This window comes from Geotrypetes seraphini, chromosome 2 (assembly GCF_902459505.1).
Source record: "Geotrypetes seraphini chromosome 2, aGeoSer1.1, whole genome shotgun sequence".
Lineage (NCBI taxonomy): Eukaryota > Metazoa > Chordata > Amphibia > Gymnophiona > Dermophiidae > Geotrypetes > Geotrypetes seraphini.
In genome coordinates this window covers 25,636,179-25,655,255 of record NC_047085.1, presented here as the reverse complement: position 1 = coordinate 25,655,255, position 19,077 = coordinate 25,636,179, and the positions used below count along the sequence as shown (strand labels likewise).

Below are 19,077 nucleotides of genomic sequence, written 5' to 3'. Positions count from 1 at the left end.
AAGTACAATTACTTTCCTAACACATTTTGGGGTGAGGGGCTGGAGGTTGTCCCTGAAGGGGAAAACGATTTGAGAAGGCTGGCAGACATCCCGAGAGGGGGAGGGGAGGAACAGACAGAAGTGCAGGACTTCATAGAGAGCCCTAATCCCCTGGAGCCAGCCTGGGAAATGCTCAGTGAGGAAGGCTCTGGAGAATACATGTTTGAGGAAGACATGGACATGGAGTCTTGAGCTGGAAAAGACATGGCAGCAGTGCCTAATTAAGCAATGCCAAAATAATTCCTTAAACCTCAGTTCTCCTAGGGGCCCTTTGAATTAAAGTTCTGGATGTTATGGGCATGTTCGGGTGGGCGATAAGACCTTTAGCATAAGGGAGGCTTGCCCGCACAACCTGGGTTCAGGTTGTGAACGTCCGTCGAAGGGAGGGATTAGGAGAGAAAGAGGAAAAATAATAAAAGCCAAAACCGTTTTTTTCTCTACAAAGTATAGGGGAAAGCTGGCTGACACCTGTTGTGCTCAGCTGTGAATTAGTAAACCCGCTTGGGTTGGGGAGAAGTTTGAGTCCTGAGAGGGGACGCTACGGAGGCAGTGAAGAGGCTGCAGAAGCATTTTTTTCCTGTTTTTTTTTTGTGTGTATGATTTCAATGCACTGAGGAATATTGACAGTCACAGGACGAGGCACATCCAGCGTGCCCGGGACTTATGTAATATACTGTGAACTCAATGACTGTGCCCTGTGACAAATGTGCATGCAGTGAGGTTTTGGCTTGCACGTTAATAAACCCAAGGAAGTTTTGCTAGAAGTCCAGTCTCCGGGTTTTTCCTTTGACCAACCATATAAAAGGCGCTCCTAAAAATCTTACCTGTGATCCGAGCCAGGGTTTCCCACCTACTTGGGGTCTGGCCCGGCCACAATATATATATATTGTAATCATTTTTATTAGAAAGGGTACTACAACAGGGCAACATGAAGAACAGAAAAACCAAATGTGCAAATACAAATAATCAGGAAAATACAAGAAAAATACACTCTCTGTTGATAGTTACCGGATTAATACAGGTAGCACAGAGCAACAAAAGAAACTGACACCCCCCAACGAGCTAAGGTGAGGAGATAGCTAAAACAAAAAAAAAGAGGCAATAGAGGAGCATCCCCAGTTGGCTAGGGTTGGCCGCAGTGTAGAGAAGACACCGAGGCCAGCAACAGCGTGGTGTAGCGCTTTCCTTTGAGGCAAGTAGAGCGTATGAGGAAATGAATGCTGATGGATGGGGGAAGGGAACAGGGGGAGCAGGCAAGGGGTGGATGCACAGGGAAGGGGGGGAATGCTGCTGCTACACAGGGAAAGGGGGGAATGTTGCTGCTCAGGGAAGGAGAGAATGCTGCTTCTGTACAGGAAAGTGTGGGGGAATGCTGCTGTACTGGGAAGGGGGAATGTTGCTGCATAGGGAAGGGGGGAATGCTGTTGCTGCTACACAGAGAAGGAGGGGAATGCTGCTGTTGCTGCACAGGGAAGTGGGGGGGGGGGAAGGGAAAGGGGGCCAGGGAGCAATCTTGGTTTGCTTTGGGGGGGAGACAAAAGAGGGCCAGGCAGGCAGCGCACGAGAATGAAAGACAGCAGGCAGGGAGAGAGACAGAAAGAAATAAACACAGACAGACAAAGGGGGCCAGGGAGAGAGACAGACAGAAAGAAAGACAGACAGACAATGGGAGGGAGAAAGACAAAGAAAGGAAGAAAGAGACAGGGGAAAGAAAGAAAGACACATGGACATTTTCTAGCACCCGTTAATGTAACGGGCTTAATGACTAGTAATTTTATAAAGATCTGTGGGCCATTGGAAAAATATTGTAATGAGTAGACATCACTTTCTATGAGAGATTATATCTACACAATGGGGGGTGGGGGGTGGTAATAGTAGTTTGAACTATATTTTTTTAATTATTAATAGTATATTTTATGTTGAGCTTTTGTTTAAATTATTTTAAGAAGGGATGGAGGGAGGGGATATATATTTTTGTTCTAAGATGACATGGTAAAGATTTTCAAGTGTTATATTGAAATTATAATGGATGTATTTCTGTACACTTGTATGTTTTAAAATGAATAAAGAATTAAAAAAAGAAAAAAAAGAATTACTTATATTGATATCAGGCTGTTGTCATTATAACCAGTTTTAGACAGTTTGGATTTCTGCCTATATATTTTGATGCACGAGACAAAATGAATTTTGAAAAATAAGTTTTTGAATTGAATGAAAGAATATTTATATATTTATGTACGAAGTTTTTTTTCAAACCAGTGATGAAACAGGTGGCTTAGGGCACTTGTATAGTCCCGGCTGCCTGTGTATGAGGTTTGTTTTTCTCCGTCTTTGTATTTATCATTTTTTGTCCGTTGTGTCCTGAATGTGATAGGAATGAAACCCTTCTGCTAAACTAATTATACAGTACGTGTCTTTGACCTAATCTAATCTAATCTAATCCTTAGGTTTGTATACCGCCATCATCTCCATGTTCGTAGAGCTCGACGCGGTTTACAGTAGGAGAAATAGGAAGGAACTACAACAGAGGTTTAGAGGTAGAAGTGTGAAGAAAATTTAGAGGACTTGGGATGCCAAGATATAAGAGTTTCCTTGATTCCTAAATTGGAGGGAGACTTACATTTTTTGAGAAAAGCCAGGTTTTCAGATGTTTGCGGAAAACTTGGAGAGAGCTCAAGTTCCGAAGAGGGGAGGTAAGGTTGTTCCAGAGCTCAGTGATTTTGAAGTGGACGGAGGTCCCTAGCTTTCCTGTGTGGGAAATGCCTTTTAGCGAGGGGAAGGATATATTTTTGATATATTTTTGGGTTATTTATTTTGCATACATATGTATCCATTTGTATCGATGTTATATCTTCTTGTTCCTTTACATAGGAATGATTTACTTTATTGCCATAACTAAGAAAAAATTATTGAACTCAAAAAGAACCTCTTGAAAAACCCAAATGAATGTGAGAATAAGTGTTCACTTTAAGAGACAATTCAGACTTGCCTTGCTGTTTAGGCATATGGAAAATGTTTATACCCATGAAGGCAGAAATAACAGTGCAAATGAGTGATGCATCAGTACATAAGCTTTGTTCAGTACCTGGGATCCTTTAACTCCTGGAGGTCCAACAGGGCCCTAAAGATATTTTTAAAATAGTACAAATCAACAAACATTTCTTGAAAGCAATCATTGCAAAAATGCATTTAAACCAATAAAACAGTTACACATATTGCCATATTGGTATTACAGTTTAGAAAACAGTTGAAAACTTGTCTCTTTCTGCGCGCTTTTTCAATTTGTAGCAGTGAGTGACGAGCCAGCATATTCCGTGAGAGCCGCTATTCTCACGTTACCCCTCTCCTCAAGTCGCTTCATTGGCTCCCTGTCCAAGTGCACTCACTCAGAAGCCCCCCCCAATATCTCTCCTCGCTCATCTCCCCCTATGCTCCCCCCTGTGATCTTCACTCATCGGGCAAGCCCCTCTTATCTGAACCCTTCTCTTCCGCTGCCAACTCCAGACTCCGTCCCTTCTTTCTTGCGGCGCCGTATGACACGCAGCTCCGGATTGGATAAGGCCCGACTTAGTGCAGGAAGAGGCGGTCGGAGCGTACCGCGAGTGATTTCCTGCACTCGCGGCACTCCGGCTGCTTCCTGCTGCCCTCTTCAGGCTCCCCCACGAAAAACCGTATTCGTGGGTTTTTGAGATTCTACTGTATACATTTTTAAAATAAAGAAATAAAATAGCTCTCTCTCTCTAACGAAAGGTTTATTTTTTTCACATCCCTTTCATGCTTCCCCTTACTTCTCCAATGACCATTTGCCCCCACCCCTTTTATGAAGCCGTGGTAGGCGTTTTGATCACCAGTTGCAGCTGTAAATGCTCTGATGCTCGCAGAATTCCTAATACTGCTGTGGCCAGTGATAAAAGAGCCTAATGTGGCTTCATAAAAGAGGGGAGGGGCTCTCCTGCTCTCATGGTTTATCTATCACCTTTACCAATTCTCATTCTTTAACCTCCCAGGGCTCCCCTTTCTGCTCTCACTCTACTCCTAGCTTGCCTTCTCTATGCCTGCACCGTGGCAGGCGTCCTTCTCCCCAGGGGGAGTGGGAGGCAGACTGGTGGGGGCGCTGGCACCTCTCTGCTCCCCATTCCACGCTCGCACCCTCCATTCCCCGCCCTCCGCACCTCTTTAAAATCTTTGCCAGCACGAGCAACTACTCTAGCCTGTGTGCTCGCATCGGCCTGGCTCCCTCTCAAATCACTTCCGGGTTGCAGGGCCAGAAAGTGATGTCAAAGGGAAAGCCAGTGCGAGCAACAGGCTGGAGAAGCTGCTTGCAATGGTGAAGATTTTAAGAGGTACAGGGTTGGGAAGGGAGCACGTGAGTGTGATGCAGAAGGAGCGGGGGGGGGGGGGGGAGAGGAGAGTGCGGGCGGCGGGGGTTGGTATGGAAGGAGTGGGGGAGGCACCCCCCCAGGCACCTCCTATCCTACTCTTTCTCCCCCCCCTCCCCTAAATCAGCCCTCTTGCTCCATGTGTCTTCTGTTCTGGCCTAGATGCTAAGGGTGACAGAAGACAAAGGTTGAGATTTACCTCACCAGTGAGCGAGCTTTACGGTCAATGAATGAGATTTTTCCAGCAGCATTGTAGGGGAGAACCGCCATGGCTGCATGGCACCCTCGATCTGACCTTGCAGATGGCATGAAAGGACAGGGTCTATGCATATGTATATAAGATCTCCTCTGGCTGAATATCTCAGGTGCATATTACGTGCGATCTGGACGACCTGCATTCTGGTCCTATTCTTTGATGGCCTCCCTTTCCCATCATCAAGTGCCATCTCTCATCCCCCTCCATCAGAGCTATCATGTCTCTGTTGCTACTGCCTCTGTCTTTGCCAGATTTCTTACATTTCACTTCTTTCTTACACTCATTCTTCCCTTGTCAATTGGGGCTCTGGCACTTCTTGTTGATTGCTTTACAAGCGGCAGCAGCTTGGGAAGAGAAGGAGAGGCGGAGCAATTGGTATTTTGTTTTGCTGCCAGCTGGAATTCATGCCATGCCACACTTCACCAATATATCCAAGTTAAAGTTTCTGGCCATAAGAACATAAGAATGGCTGCTGCTGGGTCAGACCAGTGGTCCATCGTGCCCAGCAGTCCGCCCCTTAGGTCAAAGACCAGTGCCCTAAACTGAGACTAGTCTTACCTGGTCTGCTTGGATCTGCACTGAAGTCTCTTACTTTGCTGATCTGGGGAGGGGACAGCATTGGGTATTTCTTCTCTAGGGATATATTTATTATCATACCTTAAAAAATGTCAGTACGCACTAAATCAGTGGTCTCCAACTCAAACTCTTTGCAGGGCCACATTTTGGATTTGTGGGTACTTGGAGGGCCTCAGAAAAAATAGTTCATGTCTTATTAAAGAAATGACAATTTTGCATGAGGTAAAACTCTTTATAGTTTATAAATCTTTCCTTTTGGCCAAGTCTTAAGAATAATATTGTCATTTATAGCTAAAGAGACATATGATCAAGAAACGGTTTTATTTTACTTATATGATTATGATAAACATACTGAGGGCCTCAAAATAGTACCTGGCGGGCTGTGAGTTTCAGACCATTGCTATAGGCTAAGGCTCTTTACACCTGCATTGTGATGTCATAGAACTTTATGGTTATAGAAACATAGTGGCATGATGGCAGATAAAGGCCAAATGGCCCATCCGCAGCATCCACTATCTCCTCCTTTCCTTATTGGCTAAGGCTTTTAACATTTGCATCTCCTCTTCCTATAGGCTAAGGCTCTTTACACCTGCATTGTGATGTCACAAAACTTTATGGTTATGGAAACATGATGGCAGATAAAGGCCAAATGGCCCATCCGCAGCATCTACTATCTCCTCCTCTCCCTATTGGCTAAGGCTCTTAACATTTGCATCTCCTCTTCTTATAGGCCAGTAGTCTCCAACTCAAACCCTTTGCAGGGCCACATTTTGGATTTGTAAGTGCTTGGAGGGCCTCAGAAAAAATAGTTAATGTCTTATTAAAGAAATGACAATTTTGCATGAGGTAAAACTCTTTATAGTTTATAAATTTTCCTTTTGGCTCTTAATAATAATAATAACTCTATTTTTATATACCGCCATACCACAAACAGTTCTAAGCGGTTAACAAGGGAAGAGACTGTATACAGACAGCGACATTACAGCAAACTTTCAAATTTACATTGGCTTGTTAAGTTTAGTCAGGTTTATCTGGAAGTGTATTGGGAGTACATCAGGTTGAGGTGGGGTCAGAGAAATTTGTCAAAGAGATAGGTTTTTATTGACTTTCTGAACGTTTGGTACGAGAGTGCATTTGAGATGAAGTTGGTTAAACATTTATTCCATTTGCCTGCTTGGAAAGATAGTGTTCTGTCGAGGTTTCTCTTGTAGGTGCAGCCCTTTAGGGATGGAAAAGCGAAGAAGTAGGTACTGCGTGTGTTAGTTGTGCCTGGGAATTCAAATTGTTGGGACAGATAGGCTGGGGATGAGCCTGTCATGGTTTTAAAGCAAAGGCAGGCAAACTTAAAAAAGGCCCTTGCTTCCACAGGCAGCCAGCGTAGTTTTCTGTAATATGGGCTTACATGGTCTGATTTCTTGAGGCCATAAATGAGACGGACTGCAGCATTTTGGACGACTCTCTATAAATATTGTCATTTATAGCTAGTTTTAAGAAAGGTTTGGACAAATTCCTGGAGGAAAAGTCCATAGTCTGTTATTGAGAAAGACACGGGGGAAGCCACTGCTTGCCCTGAATCGGTAGCATGGAATATTGCTACTCCTTGGGTTTTGGCCAGGTACCAGTGACTTGGATTGGCCACCGTGAGAACAGGCTACTGGGCTTGATGGACCATTGGTCTGACCGAGTAAGGCTATTTTTATGTTAACTTAAAAAAGGCCCTTGCTTCCACAGGCAGCCAGCGTAGTTTTCTGTAATATGGGCTTACATGGTCTGATTTCTTGAGGCCATAAATGAGACGGACTGCAGCATTTTGGACGACTCTCTATAAATATTGTCATTTATAGCTAGTTTTAAGAAAGGTTTGGACAAATTCCTGGAGGAAAAGTCCATAGTCTGTTATTGAGAAAGACACGGGGGAAGCCACTGCTTGCCCTGAATTGGTAGCATGGAATATTGCTACTCCTTGGGTTTTGGCCAGGTACCAGTGACTTGGATTGGCCACCGTGAGAACAGGCTACTGGGCTTGATGGACCATTGGTCTGACCCAGTAAGGCTATTTTTATGTTCTTATGTGATTATGATAAACATACCGAGGGCCTCAAAATAGTACCTGGCGGGCCACATGTGGCTCATGGGCCGTGAGTTTGAGACCACTGCGCTAAATCAATTTAAAGCACATTAATCTACAAATTAATGTGTGGTTAAGAAGCCCTAGCACACATTAAAATATTTATTAAAACAGATCTGTGAAACAAACCAAGAAAATAGCCACAGTTTTAGAAAAAAGTATGAAAATAATTCAGATATATTTTATATGTAAAATGTATTAGCTCAGAACCCCTGTCCTCCCCCAAAACAGAAGTCAGTGCTTAACTCAAACAAAACCAAAAACACTCTTCCCTCTAACCCCCCCCCCCAAAAAAAACAACCCATTTTGGGTGAAACCAAAAATACTATTAAAATATACAGTATGAGTAGGAGTGAATCTCAAAGCCAGTTAAGGTAAATTAAAACGCCAAACAGGCTGAAGGCCCCCTTATACAATGCCGCGTTAGGCATTTTTATCACCTGCTGCAGCGGTATTAGCCCCAATGGTTATAGGAATTCTATGAGCGTTGGCCGGCAATAAAAAAGCCTAACGCTTAATCATTGACTTTACCCATCAAAGTAAATCAAAGATTCTATAGGGCTTAAGTAATAATAATCAAAACCATATAGTCACACCTGTTCGGCACATATTCACTGAAATAGAAATGTAGAAACAAGTTATTTCTGTCTTTTAAGCCTCTGGAAAACTCTTGCGATTTCCAAAGCTGGCCCAACTGTCGAAACATCATGACTTCACCTGAAGTCTTGTCTATATGATTGTTTCAATGGGTGGACGCTTCCTTACTTTAAAATACAAGCTCATTGGATGGAACCCCCCCCCTCCCTTAATACTACCGGGGTAGAGGTTGGGGGGAGGTGTTTTCTTGGGGGTTTCAGAAAATTGGTTAACACTGTTATCGATGGCACCAGGGTGACCTTTGTTTACGAGTTATGATGTTGGATTGTGCCATGTCTAGATGTTTGTTCTTTGTGGTGTTTAAATAAAGAATTACAAAAAAAAAAAAAAAAAAAAAATACAAGCTCATAATTACAGAACTGCCAATGCATTGAAACAGTAAAAATAAAGAAAAGGCTAATGAAGAAAAATCTGGGCCCAATTTTCTCTTTGGCGACTGTAATTCACTTTACTTACAGGAGGTCCAGGTAGTCCTAATCCTGGAGGACCTTGGTCTCCGGGCTGTCCATGGAGCCCTGGGATTCCTCTGTCCCCCTGCAGACAAAGAAATATGCTTTAGACGATGGAGTTCCCCCCCAAGTGAACTCAGCATGCACATTCTGAGTTGGTACGTTTTTTTTCTGACTCCAGTAATCCTATAATTGTTTCCAACTCCACAGCCCTGATTTGCACACCACTTAGGGGCTCCTTTTACTAAGGTGCGCTAGCGGTTTTAGCGCACACAGGAAATTACCGCGCGCTACGCTTCTAGAACTAACGCCAGCTCAATGCTGGCGTTAAGGTTTAGCGCGCGGGGGCAATGTAACGCGCGCTATTCCGCGCATTAAAGCCCTAACGCGGCTTAGTAAAAGGAGCCCTAAGCTTGGCTTTTTCTACTTAGGCAGTATAGAAACGTTTTTCAATTAATTGTTATTTTGAAAACCCACCTGACCTTGGTGCATCCCACGGTATTGCCATTTTAAGCGTGCGGTGAGGGCTTTTAGTTCAGTGAATCCCTAGCTGTACAGCCCTGCTTTAAAAAAAATTTATTTTTAAATGACTTTTTGCTTGATGCGGTTTGATTGGTTGAACAAGGCAGTCTGCTCAACCAGTCAAACTGCATTAAGCAAAAAGTAACTCCTCCCCCCTTTAAAAAACTATAAGCAGGGCTTGTGGGCTGCGTATTCTCTGAAGCTTAGGGTTACAAGACATCCAGCTTTTCCCGGACATGTCCTCCTTTTCGAGGACATGTCTGGGGGGGGTCCGGAAGACTTTTCCGAACCCTGCACTTTCTCCAGGTTTTGGAAAGCTTCCAGCTAGCAGGAAGTCCTAGAGGTCCTGGTAAGCCAGGTGCGCCAGGTTGCCCCTGCCAGCAGAGAACAGAAAGTAAATGGTTAACCTCTCTGTTTTATCTTCTGTTATGCACAGCATAAGGAAGTCATATAAACCGCGGCATATCGTGCTAAAGAATGTGTTACATTTCAGAATAATGAAGAAAAAGTCCATTGATTTTCAACAGACCCTTATTTTCAAACAGTTTTATTAAAATTTTGAAATTACTTGACTAATTATAAAGTGAACTGTACATTGTGACAAAAGACTAGTAGCTAATATCTCTGTGACCCCCTGATTAAGTTTCTTAACACCAATGTCAGGCAAATAATATGTTACTAAGAAATATCATATGGTTTATTGTTTATTATAATTTAATATACCGTCTTTCCTGAGGAGATAAAGCGGTGAACAATAGACAATGAATTTAAACCTCAGAGAAAAAAATGCCAATTGTCACAGGAAAGGAAATAAATTGAAGGAAAGGGTATTAAAAAAAAAAAGTAATATTATATTACAGTGGTACCTCGGTTTACGAGTGCACCGGTTTGCGAGTGTTTTGCATGACGAGCAAAACATTTGCAAAATCGGCGATTTACGAGCGCCCCCCCCTGCGATCCGGCACCCTCCCCCCTGCGATCCGGCACCCTCCCCCCATGATCCGTCACCCCCCCGCCGCGATCAGGCACCCCCCGATGCGATCGGGCACCCCCCCCGCCGCGATTGGGCACCCCCCCGCCGCTTCATACCGTCATCTGGGCACCGGCACCAGCATGTCCAGTGCTTGGTGCCGGTGCCCGAAGATCAGCCTCCTCTTCTGCTGGGCCTTGAGCATCTGCACATGCTCAAGGCCTGCGAGTTCACGCTTTCTCCGAGATTTTCGGAGAGAACGTGAACTCGCAGGCCTTGAGCTTGCGTAGATGCTCAAGGCCCAGCAGAAGAGGAGGCTGATCTTTGGGCACCAGCACCAAGCACAGGACGTGCCGGTGCCCAGATGATGGTATGAAGTGTTGGGGGGGGGGGGGGTGCCAAATTGCATCAGGGGGGGGTGGTGCCGGATCGCTGCAGGGGCATGCCCAATTGCGGCAGGGGGGGGGCGAATTGCGAGGGTTGGGGGGGGTGCTGCATCACGGGGGGGGGGGGGGGGAGGGTGCCGGATCACAGAGGGGGCTTCGGGGGGAGCAATGCCGGATCTCGTGGGGGGGGAACATTATTTCCTATTTCCATTATTTCCTATGGGGAAACTCGCTTTGATAAACGAGCATTTTGGATTACGAGCATGCTCCTGGAACGGATTATGCTCGTAATCCAAGGTACCACTGTACTAGTAATTTAATATATCGAAGTAACAAGTAACCAGTGTTGGGTAAGTGTGGCGCAGTGGTTAACGCTACAGCCTCAGCACCCTAAGGTTGTGGGTTCAAACCCACCCTGCTCCTTGTGACCCTGAGCAAGTCACTTAATGCCCCTTTGCCCCAGGTACATTAAATAGACTGTGAGCCCACCAGGACACATAGGGAAAAATGCTCAAGTACCTGAATAAATTCATGTATTCTGAGCTTGGGACGGCATCTGCGCATGTGGGGATGGAACGTGGTGACATTACATGCATGTGTTTGATGTCATCATATCACATCAATGCTTGCGCAGATGCCCTCCTGACAAATGAACAGGTTGAGGGGGGGGGGTGGGGCTGGAGGCCGAACGGGGCAGAATGGAGCGGGCCTGGGGTGGGGCCATGGGTCCCGGATTTTCGTTCCCGAAAACCTGGTAACCCTACCGAAGCTGACAGTACTGATCTGAATTTGATTGGCTGAGCAGCATCTGCCTGTTGTCTGCTCGACCAATCAAATTCAGAGCAGTGCTCTCAGGGCTTTTAGGGGTGGTGCAAATCCCCTGAAGGTCCTGACCGCACGCTCCTGGGTAAGAGTCTGCTAAAGCTTATTACATTATAGTAACAGGACCCCTCAGTAAACTCACAAGAGGACAGAACGGCAATGGTGGAAATGTGCAAATCGAAATCAATCCAGCAATGATATAAATGTTTCAATAATCCCTAATAATTGTGCTCATATAATTTCAGACTAGATTAGGGACTCATTTTCAAAGCAGATAAACACAAGGTACCATAGTGCATTGGAAAAAGAGACACTAACAGCCTGTTTTACAAAGCCACGCGGCAACAGGCCCGAAGCCCTTTAAATCTCTATGGGCTTCGGGACCATTACTGAGTGGCTATGTAAAACAGGCCCTTAATATAATTGATGTCACGGCCTAGACAGCTCAATAATTTTAATCACTGCACATAGTGGAAAAACTCAGTGAACTGTCCAAGTGTATTTATGAAAGTCAAACAGTTCCACTTAACCTAGCTGAATACAATCAATGTTCCATAGCTTCTATATTCAAAAAAAGTTTCTTAAATAATTTTGTAAAATTATCACATAACTTCACGGCTGGTGGTCCTTTTCAGAGAAAGATTTTCTAGAGTGGAGGCTATGGGACATTGATTTTATGTAGCTACTTTAAGTGGAACTGCTTGACTTCTACGAACGTGCTTCAACACTTCATTGTAGTACTTGACATCGGTGATGTTAAAATACTCTCAAATGATAGGACTGCAATTATGAGACATTTATATCACTTCAGGGCTGTTTTTTTTTATTCTTACTACACTACAAATCCACTTTGCACTGGAGTTCTAGGTAGAGAAAAGATTGTCCAAGTCTGGACATTCACAATCTGTATTTTACAAAATGCTTGCAGAATGCAGGTGCTCTTATCTAGATAAATGCTTCTGAATATTGAACCCCGTATTTTTATTTTTCTATCTAAAGGTGTGAAAACCAATTTTATTTCCTAGCCAGGCATAGTTTATATCTTGTGCTGCATTCTGTACCTTGAGTCCTAGAGGTCCTGGTAAGCCAGGTGCACCAGGCTGCCCCTGCCAGCAGAAAACAAAAAGTAAATGGTTAAAATCTCTATATTAGCTTCTGTTAAACATAGCATGAGGAAGTCATATTAACCAAGGCATATTGTGCTAAAGAATGTGTTCAATTTCAGAATAATGAAGAAAAAGTCCATTGAATGTTCAATAGACCCTTATTTTCAAACAATTTTGCTAAAATTTTTGAAATTAATTGACTAATAAAGTGAACTGTACATTTTGACAAAAGACTAGTAGCTAATATCTCTGTGACTACCTGATTAGGTTTATTGACACCAATGTTAGGCAAGTAATATATTACTAAGAAATATCTTATGGTTTATTGTTTTGATTGTGATAATTGTATTATATAGAATATAAGGGGGGCCCCATAACCAATATGTATTAGAATAGATACAATTTTAGTTAAAACCTTAAAAGACACTAATATTATATAAAAAGATGTAGCTGAATAACAGAACTGTTTCAGAAACTTGTGACACAGCAAAGTATAGACAGCATAGCATGCAGAGTACATATTTTTCTTAATAGAACAAACTATTTTGGTTTAATGTCTAGAACATAAGCTAAATGTCTGGAAAATAAGCTAAAAGTCACACTAACATATTTGTCACTTGTAGAGTTAGGGGAAATCATGTGACTATAACCATGTGATTGTAGCCTATAAAAGTGTATTGTCTAGCAAATGAGAAAGTTTCTGTAAACTAGATATTTGGAATAGATTAGAACATATCTGCAAGGTCAGCATGTCCTCAGTGAGTATGTTGTCCACTTCCTTCTATTGCTGACAGAGGTGAAACCAATAGCATGTGATGAGTTAAGTCATTGTTGCTAAGGAAAAGTACTAACAAAATATAATTAACAGGAAACCATGTGACTTGAATAAAACCAGTAGAATATTGTTGAAGTATGCAATTTGTAAATGGATTGTAATTGGAAGATATACCAACCACGTATGTTTAATAATAAATTAATTGATTATCCCAATACAATGGACAGTCCCTGGTAATTTGAGGAGACTTTGGCTGCCAGCTTACCAATTTCAGTAAGCGGTCAAATGCTGCTCAAGGCCTTGACTATTAACCACACTTTTGGTGTTAGATTTCTTTCTTTGATCTCTTCTGAGATAGAAATAACTGAGGGATCTATTAAGAACCGAGGGGCATGTATGTAGCCTGTCCACATAGGTATTTTGACCAAACAGTTTATTATAATTTAATATACTGTGTTTCCTGAGGAGATAAAGCAGTGAACAATAGATAATAAATCTAAACCTCAGAGAAAAAAATGTCAATTGTCAAAGGAAAGGAAATAAATTGAAGGAAAAGATAAAAAAGGTACTATTATATTAATGGTAATTTAATATATCAAAGTAACAAGTAACCAGTGTTGGGTAAGTGTGGTGCAGTGGTTAAAGCTACAGCCTCAGCACCCTGAAGTTGTGAGTTCAAACCCACATTGCTCCTTGTGACCTTGGCCAAGTCACTTAATCCCCCCATGGCCCCAGGTACATTAGATACATTGTAAGCCCACCAGGACAGACAGGGGAAAATGCTTGAGTACCTGAATAAATTCATGTAAACTATTCTGAGCTCCCCTGGGAGGATGTACAGAAAATTGAATAAATAAATAAATAAGTTACTTTCTAAAAGTAATATAAAACAGACACCAGTTTCAATTAGATACATAGGTATTTCGCTGTTCTGCCTTTTTACTAAATTGTGTTAAACACTTAGGGCTAGATTCACTAAGGGCATGGATCGGATCCGATCCGTGAGCGATCCGATCTGATCCGTATCCGGGGGGGGGGGGGGGCTGATTTACGAATCTCCCTCATGCAAATAAGCGTGATCGGAATCACGCCCCCAACCGATCGCCCAGATTGCTCTACAGTGATCCCGATGCATGCGCAGACCCGTCATAGATGGTCTGAGCATGTGCTGGCCCTCTGTGCCCGGCAGAGGTGGAAACCTACTTTATTTTTTTTCTTTGCAAGCCCTTGGTTTTAACCCTTTTTAAACCCGCGGGTTAAAACTATGGGCTTGCACTGCAGGGAAGGGCAGGAGAGTCGGGGGCGGCAGGAGAAATTTGGGGCGAGAGCAGGGCGTCAGAAGGCAGGGCATTCGGAAAGGACCTGAGCAACTGGTCCACAGCAGTCGCTTATTTTTGATCGGTCAGCCCAGTCGGTGTCCATTTTTTTTTTTTTTGTGAATCGCTTCCTGCCTACATTTGAATGCCGTTCCCCCTCATTTGCATGCACGGATCAGAGGATAATCGGGACAGAGGTTAGTGAATCGGGATGGAGGGAAATCGGGTCGCAAAAGGGTCGCTAAGTGGTTGGAAGTTAATCAGTGGGCTTAGTGAATCTAGCCCTTAAGGCACAGATGTCGAAGTCGGTCCTCGAGGGCCGGAATCCAGTCGGGTTTTTAGGATTTCCCCAATGAATCTGCATGAGATCTATGTGCATGCACTGCTTTCAATGCATATTCATTGGGGAAATCCAGAAAACCCGACTGGATTCCGGCCCTCGAGGAGGGACTTTGACACTCCTGCCTGATTCTACAAATGGGTATCCTCTTGTAGGTGGTGGTAGGCATCCTACTACTGTCTGTCAGCCAATCGGGATGCATGTTTTTAGAAAAAAAAACTTGCTGAGGCAGGACGCCTACACTGTGGGTGTTTGTTGTGGGTCTAGGGAGATGGGTAGGAACACCTAAAGCTCATCCAAGGCTGGGCATGGCCTTGGGCGAGTTTAAGCGGCCCTAGGTGTCTCCCTAGAGCCACAACAAATGCCTGAAATGTCGGACAGCAAAATGCTGGCCTACATTTCAAATGTTAAAAGTAGATGCAGCCAGCCGAGCTGATCACAGCAAGGGAATCCCCAATCAGCTAAGCCGGCAGGACTCCCCGAAGCCACGCTTTCAAGAGTCCTGCTGGCTCAGCTGATCAGGGGAAAAATACCCCTGCCGTGATCAGCTGAGCCGGCTGCAGCAGCAGATCCTCAAACATGCACCCCTGAAATTGGCAGAGGGATGCCTACTCCCTCCTGCATGTTGACCCCCCCTCCCCCCGGAGCCCCCAACACATACCTCCAATCTGAGATTGGCAGGAGGGATGCCCACTCTTTCCTGCCACCAGCCCTTTCAATTCCCCAACACACACCCCAACTGCCATCATAACCCCGAACCCCCAAACACCCCACCCCAAACCCTGACACCCCACACCGACTCCCCCCAAACCTCAGAATTCCACCCTGATATCCCTAAGCCCATCCCTCCCCTCCCCTCCCCCCTGTACATTTCTGAATTAAGGCCAGCCGGAGAGATGCCTACTCCCTCCTGCCACGTCTTCAAGATCTCTGTAGAACTTTTTTTTAAAAACTGCTTTAATTAGCGTGGAAACTGATTGCGCTATTTCAAATAATTTCAAAAGAATTATTTCAAAAGAATAATTTCAAAAGAAATTATTTAAAAAAATTTGGGCCTGATTCTGGAAATGGCTCCTGCCGCTGTAGGCGTCTTTAAAATGGGCATGTACCACATTTCGATCACTGGTATGTGCTGTGTCCAGAATTCTGTCTATTTTTTGTACAGATGCCTTAAATGTAGGCCAGCGTTTTACAGGCCTACATTTAAGGCATCTGATTCACGCCTACAGAAACGCCTAGGCACACCTACGGATGCCTCAGGCCACTTCTGGTGTATGCCACACCTACTCCAGCCTTAAGCATCTGTAGGCATGCCTACACACCTCCATACATGAACGAATGTTATTCGCCGCATTTAAAAAAAAAAAATAATGTGCATCACGATTAGTCCATTAAACTGCGGTAGGATGCCTACTGCCGCCTACTTTTGGGACACTGTTTTGAGAATCAGGCCCTTTGAGTTTAGTGTCAAACTCTTAGGATGCCTAGCAACGCCTAAGTGGAGGTGCCTTCCCCCGCCTAAGGACACCTACCGCTGCCTATCTGAAAAAGTAGGTGTGGTTATGGGGAGAGAATAGGCGGATGCCTAATGACGCCTAACTCAACCCCGCCTATTCTCTCCCCATAACCACACCTACTAGTGTAGACTAGACCACATTTCTAAGGATTACCGTATTTTCACTCATATACCGCGCACCCGTGTAAAACGCGCACACGGGTATAGCGCGCGGGGAACAGAAATTTATGTAATAAAATTTTAATATAGCGCGCACACGCGTATACCACGCATGCTAAAACCTCCTCCCGCCTACTCCGAACCAGCATCCTCCCCCCCTGCTCACGTCACCCCCCCTCCCCCGCGATCCTACATCCCCCCTAGCACCGCAAAGACAACTCTTACCCGATTGGGCACCGGCACCAGCACCAATGCACAGGATGTGCCAGTGCCAGTGCCCGAAGATCCTCCCTCGTTGGGTTGGGCTGGGCTGGGCTGGGCGGTGCAGTGCGGGAGAGATCCTCCTTCTTCCTGCGCCGGGCTGGACTAGGCTTTGAGCATTTGCGCATGCTCAAAGCCTTATTATCTCGGAGAGAGCGAGACCAGAAGGCTTTGAGCATGCGCAAATGCTCAAAGTCTAGTCCAGCCCGGCACAGGAAGAAGGAGGATCTCTCTCGCACCGCCGAGCCCAGCCCAGCCCAGCCCAACCCAACGAGGGAGGATCTTCGGGCACTGGCACATCCTGTGCATTGGTGCTGGTGCCGGTGCCGGTGCCCAATCGGGTAAGAGTTGTCTTTGCGGTGCTGGGGGGGATGTAGGATCGCGGGGGGGGGGGGGTTGACGCGAGCAGAGGGGAGGATGCCAGTTCGCAGGGGGAATGCCGGATCAGAATGAAAAAAAAAGTTGTAAAATGCGCTCACGCGTATAACGCGCAAGGTTATGCACGGTTTGTAAAATCGTGTATAACGCGCGCGTTATATGCATGAAAATACGGTAGTGTAATTTGTTAAAATCCAACAATGTGAAAGAAAATTCTCCTGGCTTTTTTCAGCATTTAATTGCAAGAAAAAATGAATACTGCTTTCCTTGATTATGATGTCATATTATTAAGCATTAATATATTATAAGATTAAGCATCAGATTTCTGCATCTCAATGGCCACAAATTTGGTCTTGGAGGTTGAGATGTACAGTGTCAGTATCTATGAGACAAACTTGGTTCTTTTTGTTGCATAGAGTGTTTTGGACCCCTGTTAGATTACAAAAGTTGGATAGCTCTAAGTCTAATAAATGCTGGCATTGTAATCTGGAATCAGGGTCATTAGACCATCGACTTTATTACTGTCCCTTCATTAAGTCATTTTGGGATTCAATCTGGACTCAAGTAAACTCTTTATTGGAAAACCATGTTGCGCTCTCCTATGATACCGTTTTATTTGGAATGGCTATGAGAAAAAAAAGAGTCAAATATCGTCACATAATAACAAAGTTTTATTAGTTATGACAGAGAACATATTACCAATAATTGGAAAAGTCATAAGAATCTTAATTACACATTCTGGTGGAATTCGTTGTGCCATATTTTTAAGATGGAAAGAGTAATAGCAGTACAGAAAGGGACATATAATAACTTTATAAAGATATGGGGGGCCATTGGAAAAGTATTGTGATGAATAGACATCATTTCTTTTCTGTTCCTTTTCTTTTCTTTCTTAGTTTTATCTAGCACACTCAAGGGGGGAGGGGGGATTTGGGATGTTATTAAATACGAGATGTTATAATATGTTGTATAACATTGCATATTCTATTTTAATTGAGAATGGGATGAAGGGGAGGAGGGTGGGAGTTTTACACTATTATAGTTCACTAGTCTTATAGCCCGTTACATTAACGGGTGCTAGAATATATGCGTGTGTGTCTCTCTTTATTTCTTTCTCTCTCTCTCTCTCCTTAGCCGCTTTCTTTCTTTCTGTCTTTCGTTTCCTTGGCTGTCCATCACCACCCCTTGCCTGCTCCCCCTGTCCATTGTCCCTTCCTTTTACCTCCCCTGTGTCCACCACCACCCCTTCACAGGTCTCCTTATGCAGCAGCAGCCCTTCTCCCTTTGTTTTACCTCCCCCCTGTCCAGCAGCACCTTCCTTCTCCCCCTGTCCAACATTAGGCCTCCGTTCTTTTTTCTTCACCCCCCTGTCCATCAGCACCTCTTTCCTTCTCCCCCTGTCCAGCAGTAGGCGTCCCTCCTTTTTCTCCCCCCCTCCTCCTTCTTATCCCTATGATACACTTATCCTGCTCTGCCTGTGATCAGAGGCTCCCGACAGCCGCCCAGTTGCACCCATTGGAAAAGTTCCCTCTGCGGCATCCCGCACCCCTCCTGACGCGACTCCCGCTGTCCCGCACCTGCCCCTGTGTCTTTCTTCTTGTCTTTCTGTGTCCCTTCCTCCGTCTGTCTGTCCAAAGCAGCATTTCCTCCCCCCACACCAGTTCCCTGTGCACCTGCCCCTGTGTCTTTCTTCTTGTCTTTCTGTGTCCCATCCTCCCTCTCTCTGTCTGTCCAAAGCAGCATTCCCTCCCCCCACACCAGTTCCCTGTGCACCTGCCCCTGTGTCTTTCTTCGTCTTTCTGTGTCCCTTCCTCCTTCTGTCTGTCTGTGCAAAGCTGCATTCCCTCCCCCCACACCAGTTCCCTGTGCCTGCATTAGTGTTTCCTCTACCCTCTTTCCCTTCCCACAGTCGCGACTACAAACGCGGGCCCGAGTCCTTTGCTGCCCCCCCCTTCCCTTCCCTTCCCGCGGACCCGACTACACATGGCGATTCAAGCAGTGTATGCAGCACTCTTCACACGCTGCTTCGGGACCTTCTACTG

General features: G+C 44.8%; 1 protein-coding gene across 3 annotated transcripts in view; it reads right to left on the bottom strand.

Annotated features, from left to right (window-relative positions):
- Positions 1 to 19,077, bottom strand: part of COL22A1 (collagen type XXII alpha 1 chain) — a 766,089-nt gene that overhangs the window by 130,827 nt on the left and 616,185 nt on the right. For all 3 annotated transcript variants that reach the window (XM_033933743.1, XM_033933744.1, XM_033933745.1), the window contains exons 38-40: positions 12,246 to 12,290; positions 8,492 to 8,569; positions 3,125 to 3,160 (exon numbers count right to left, since the gene is read on the bottom strand). In XM_033933743.1, coding sequence (XP_033789634.1) covers positions 3,125 to 3,160; positions 8,492 to 8,569; positions 12,246 to 12,290 — 159 coding nt within the window. The remainder of the gene's footprint in view (positions 1 to 3,124; positions 3,161 to 8,491; positions 8,570 to 12,245; positions 12,291 to 19,077) is intronic.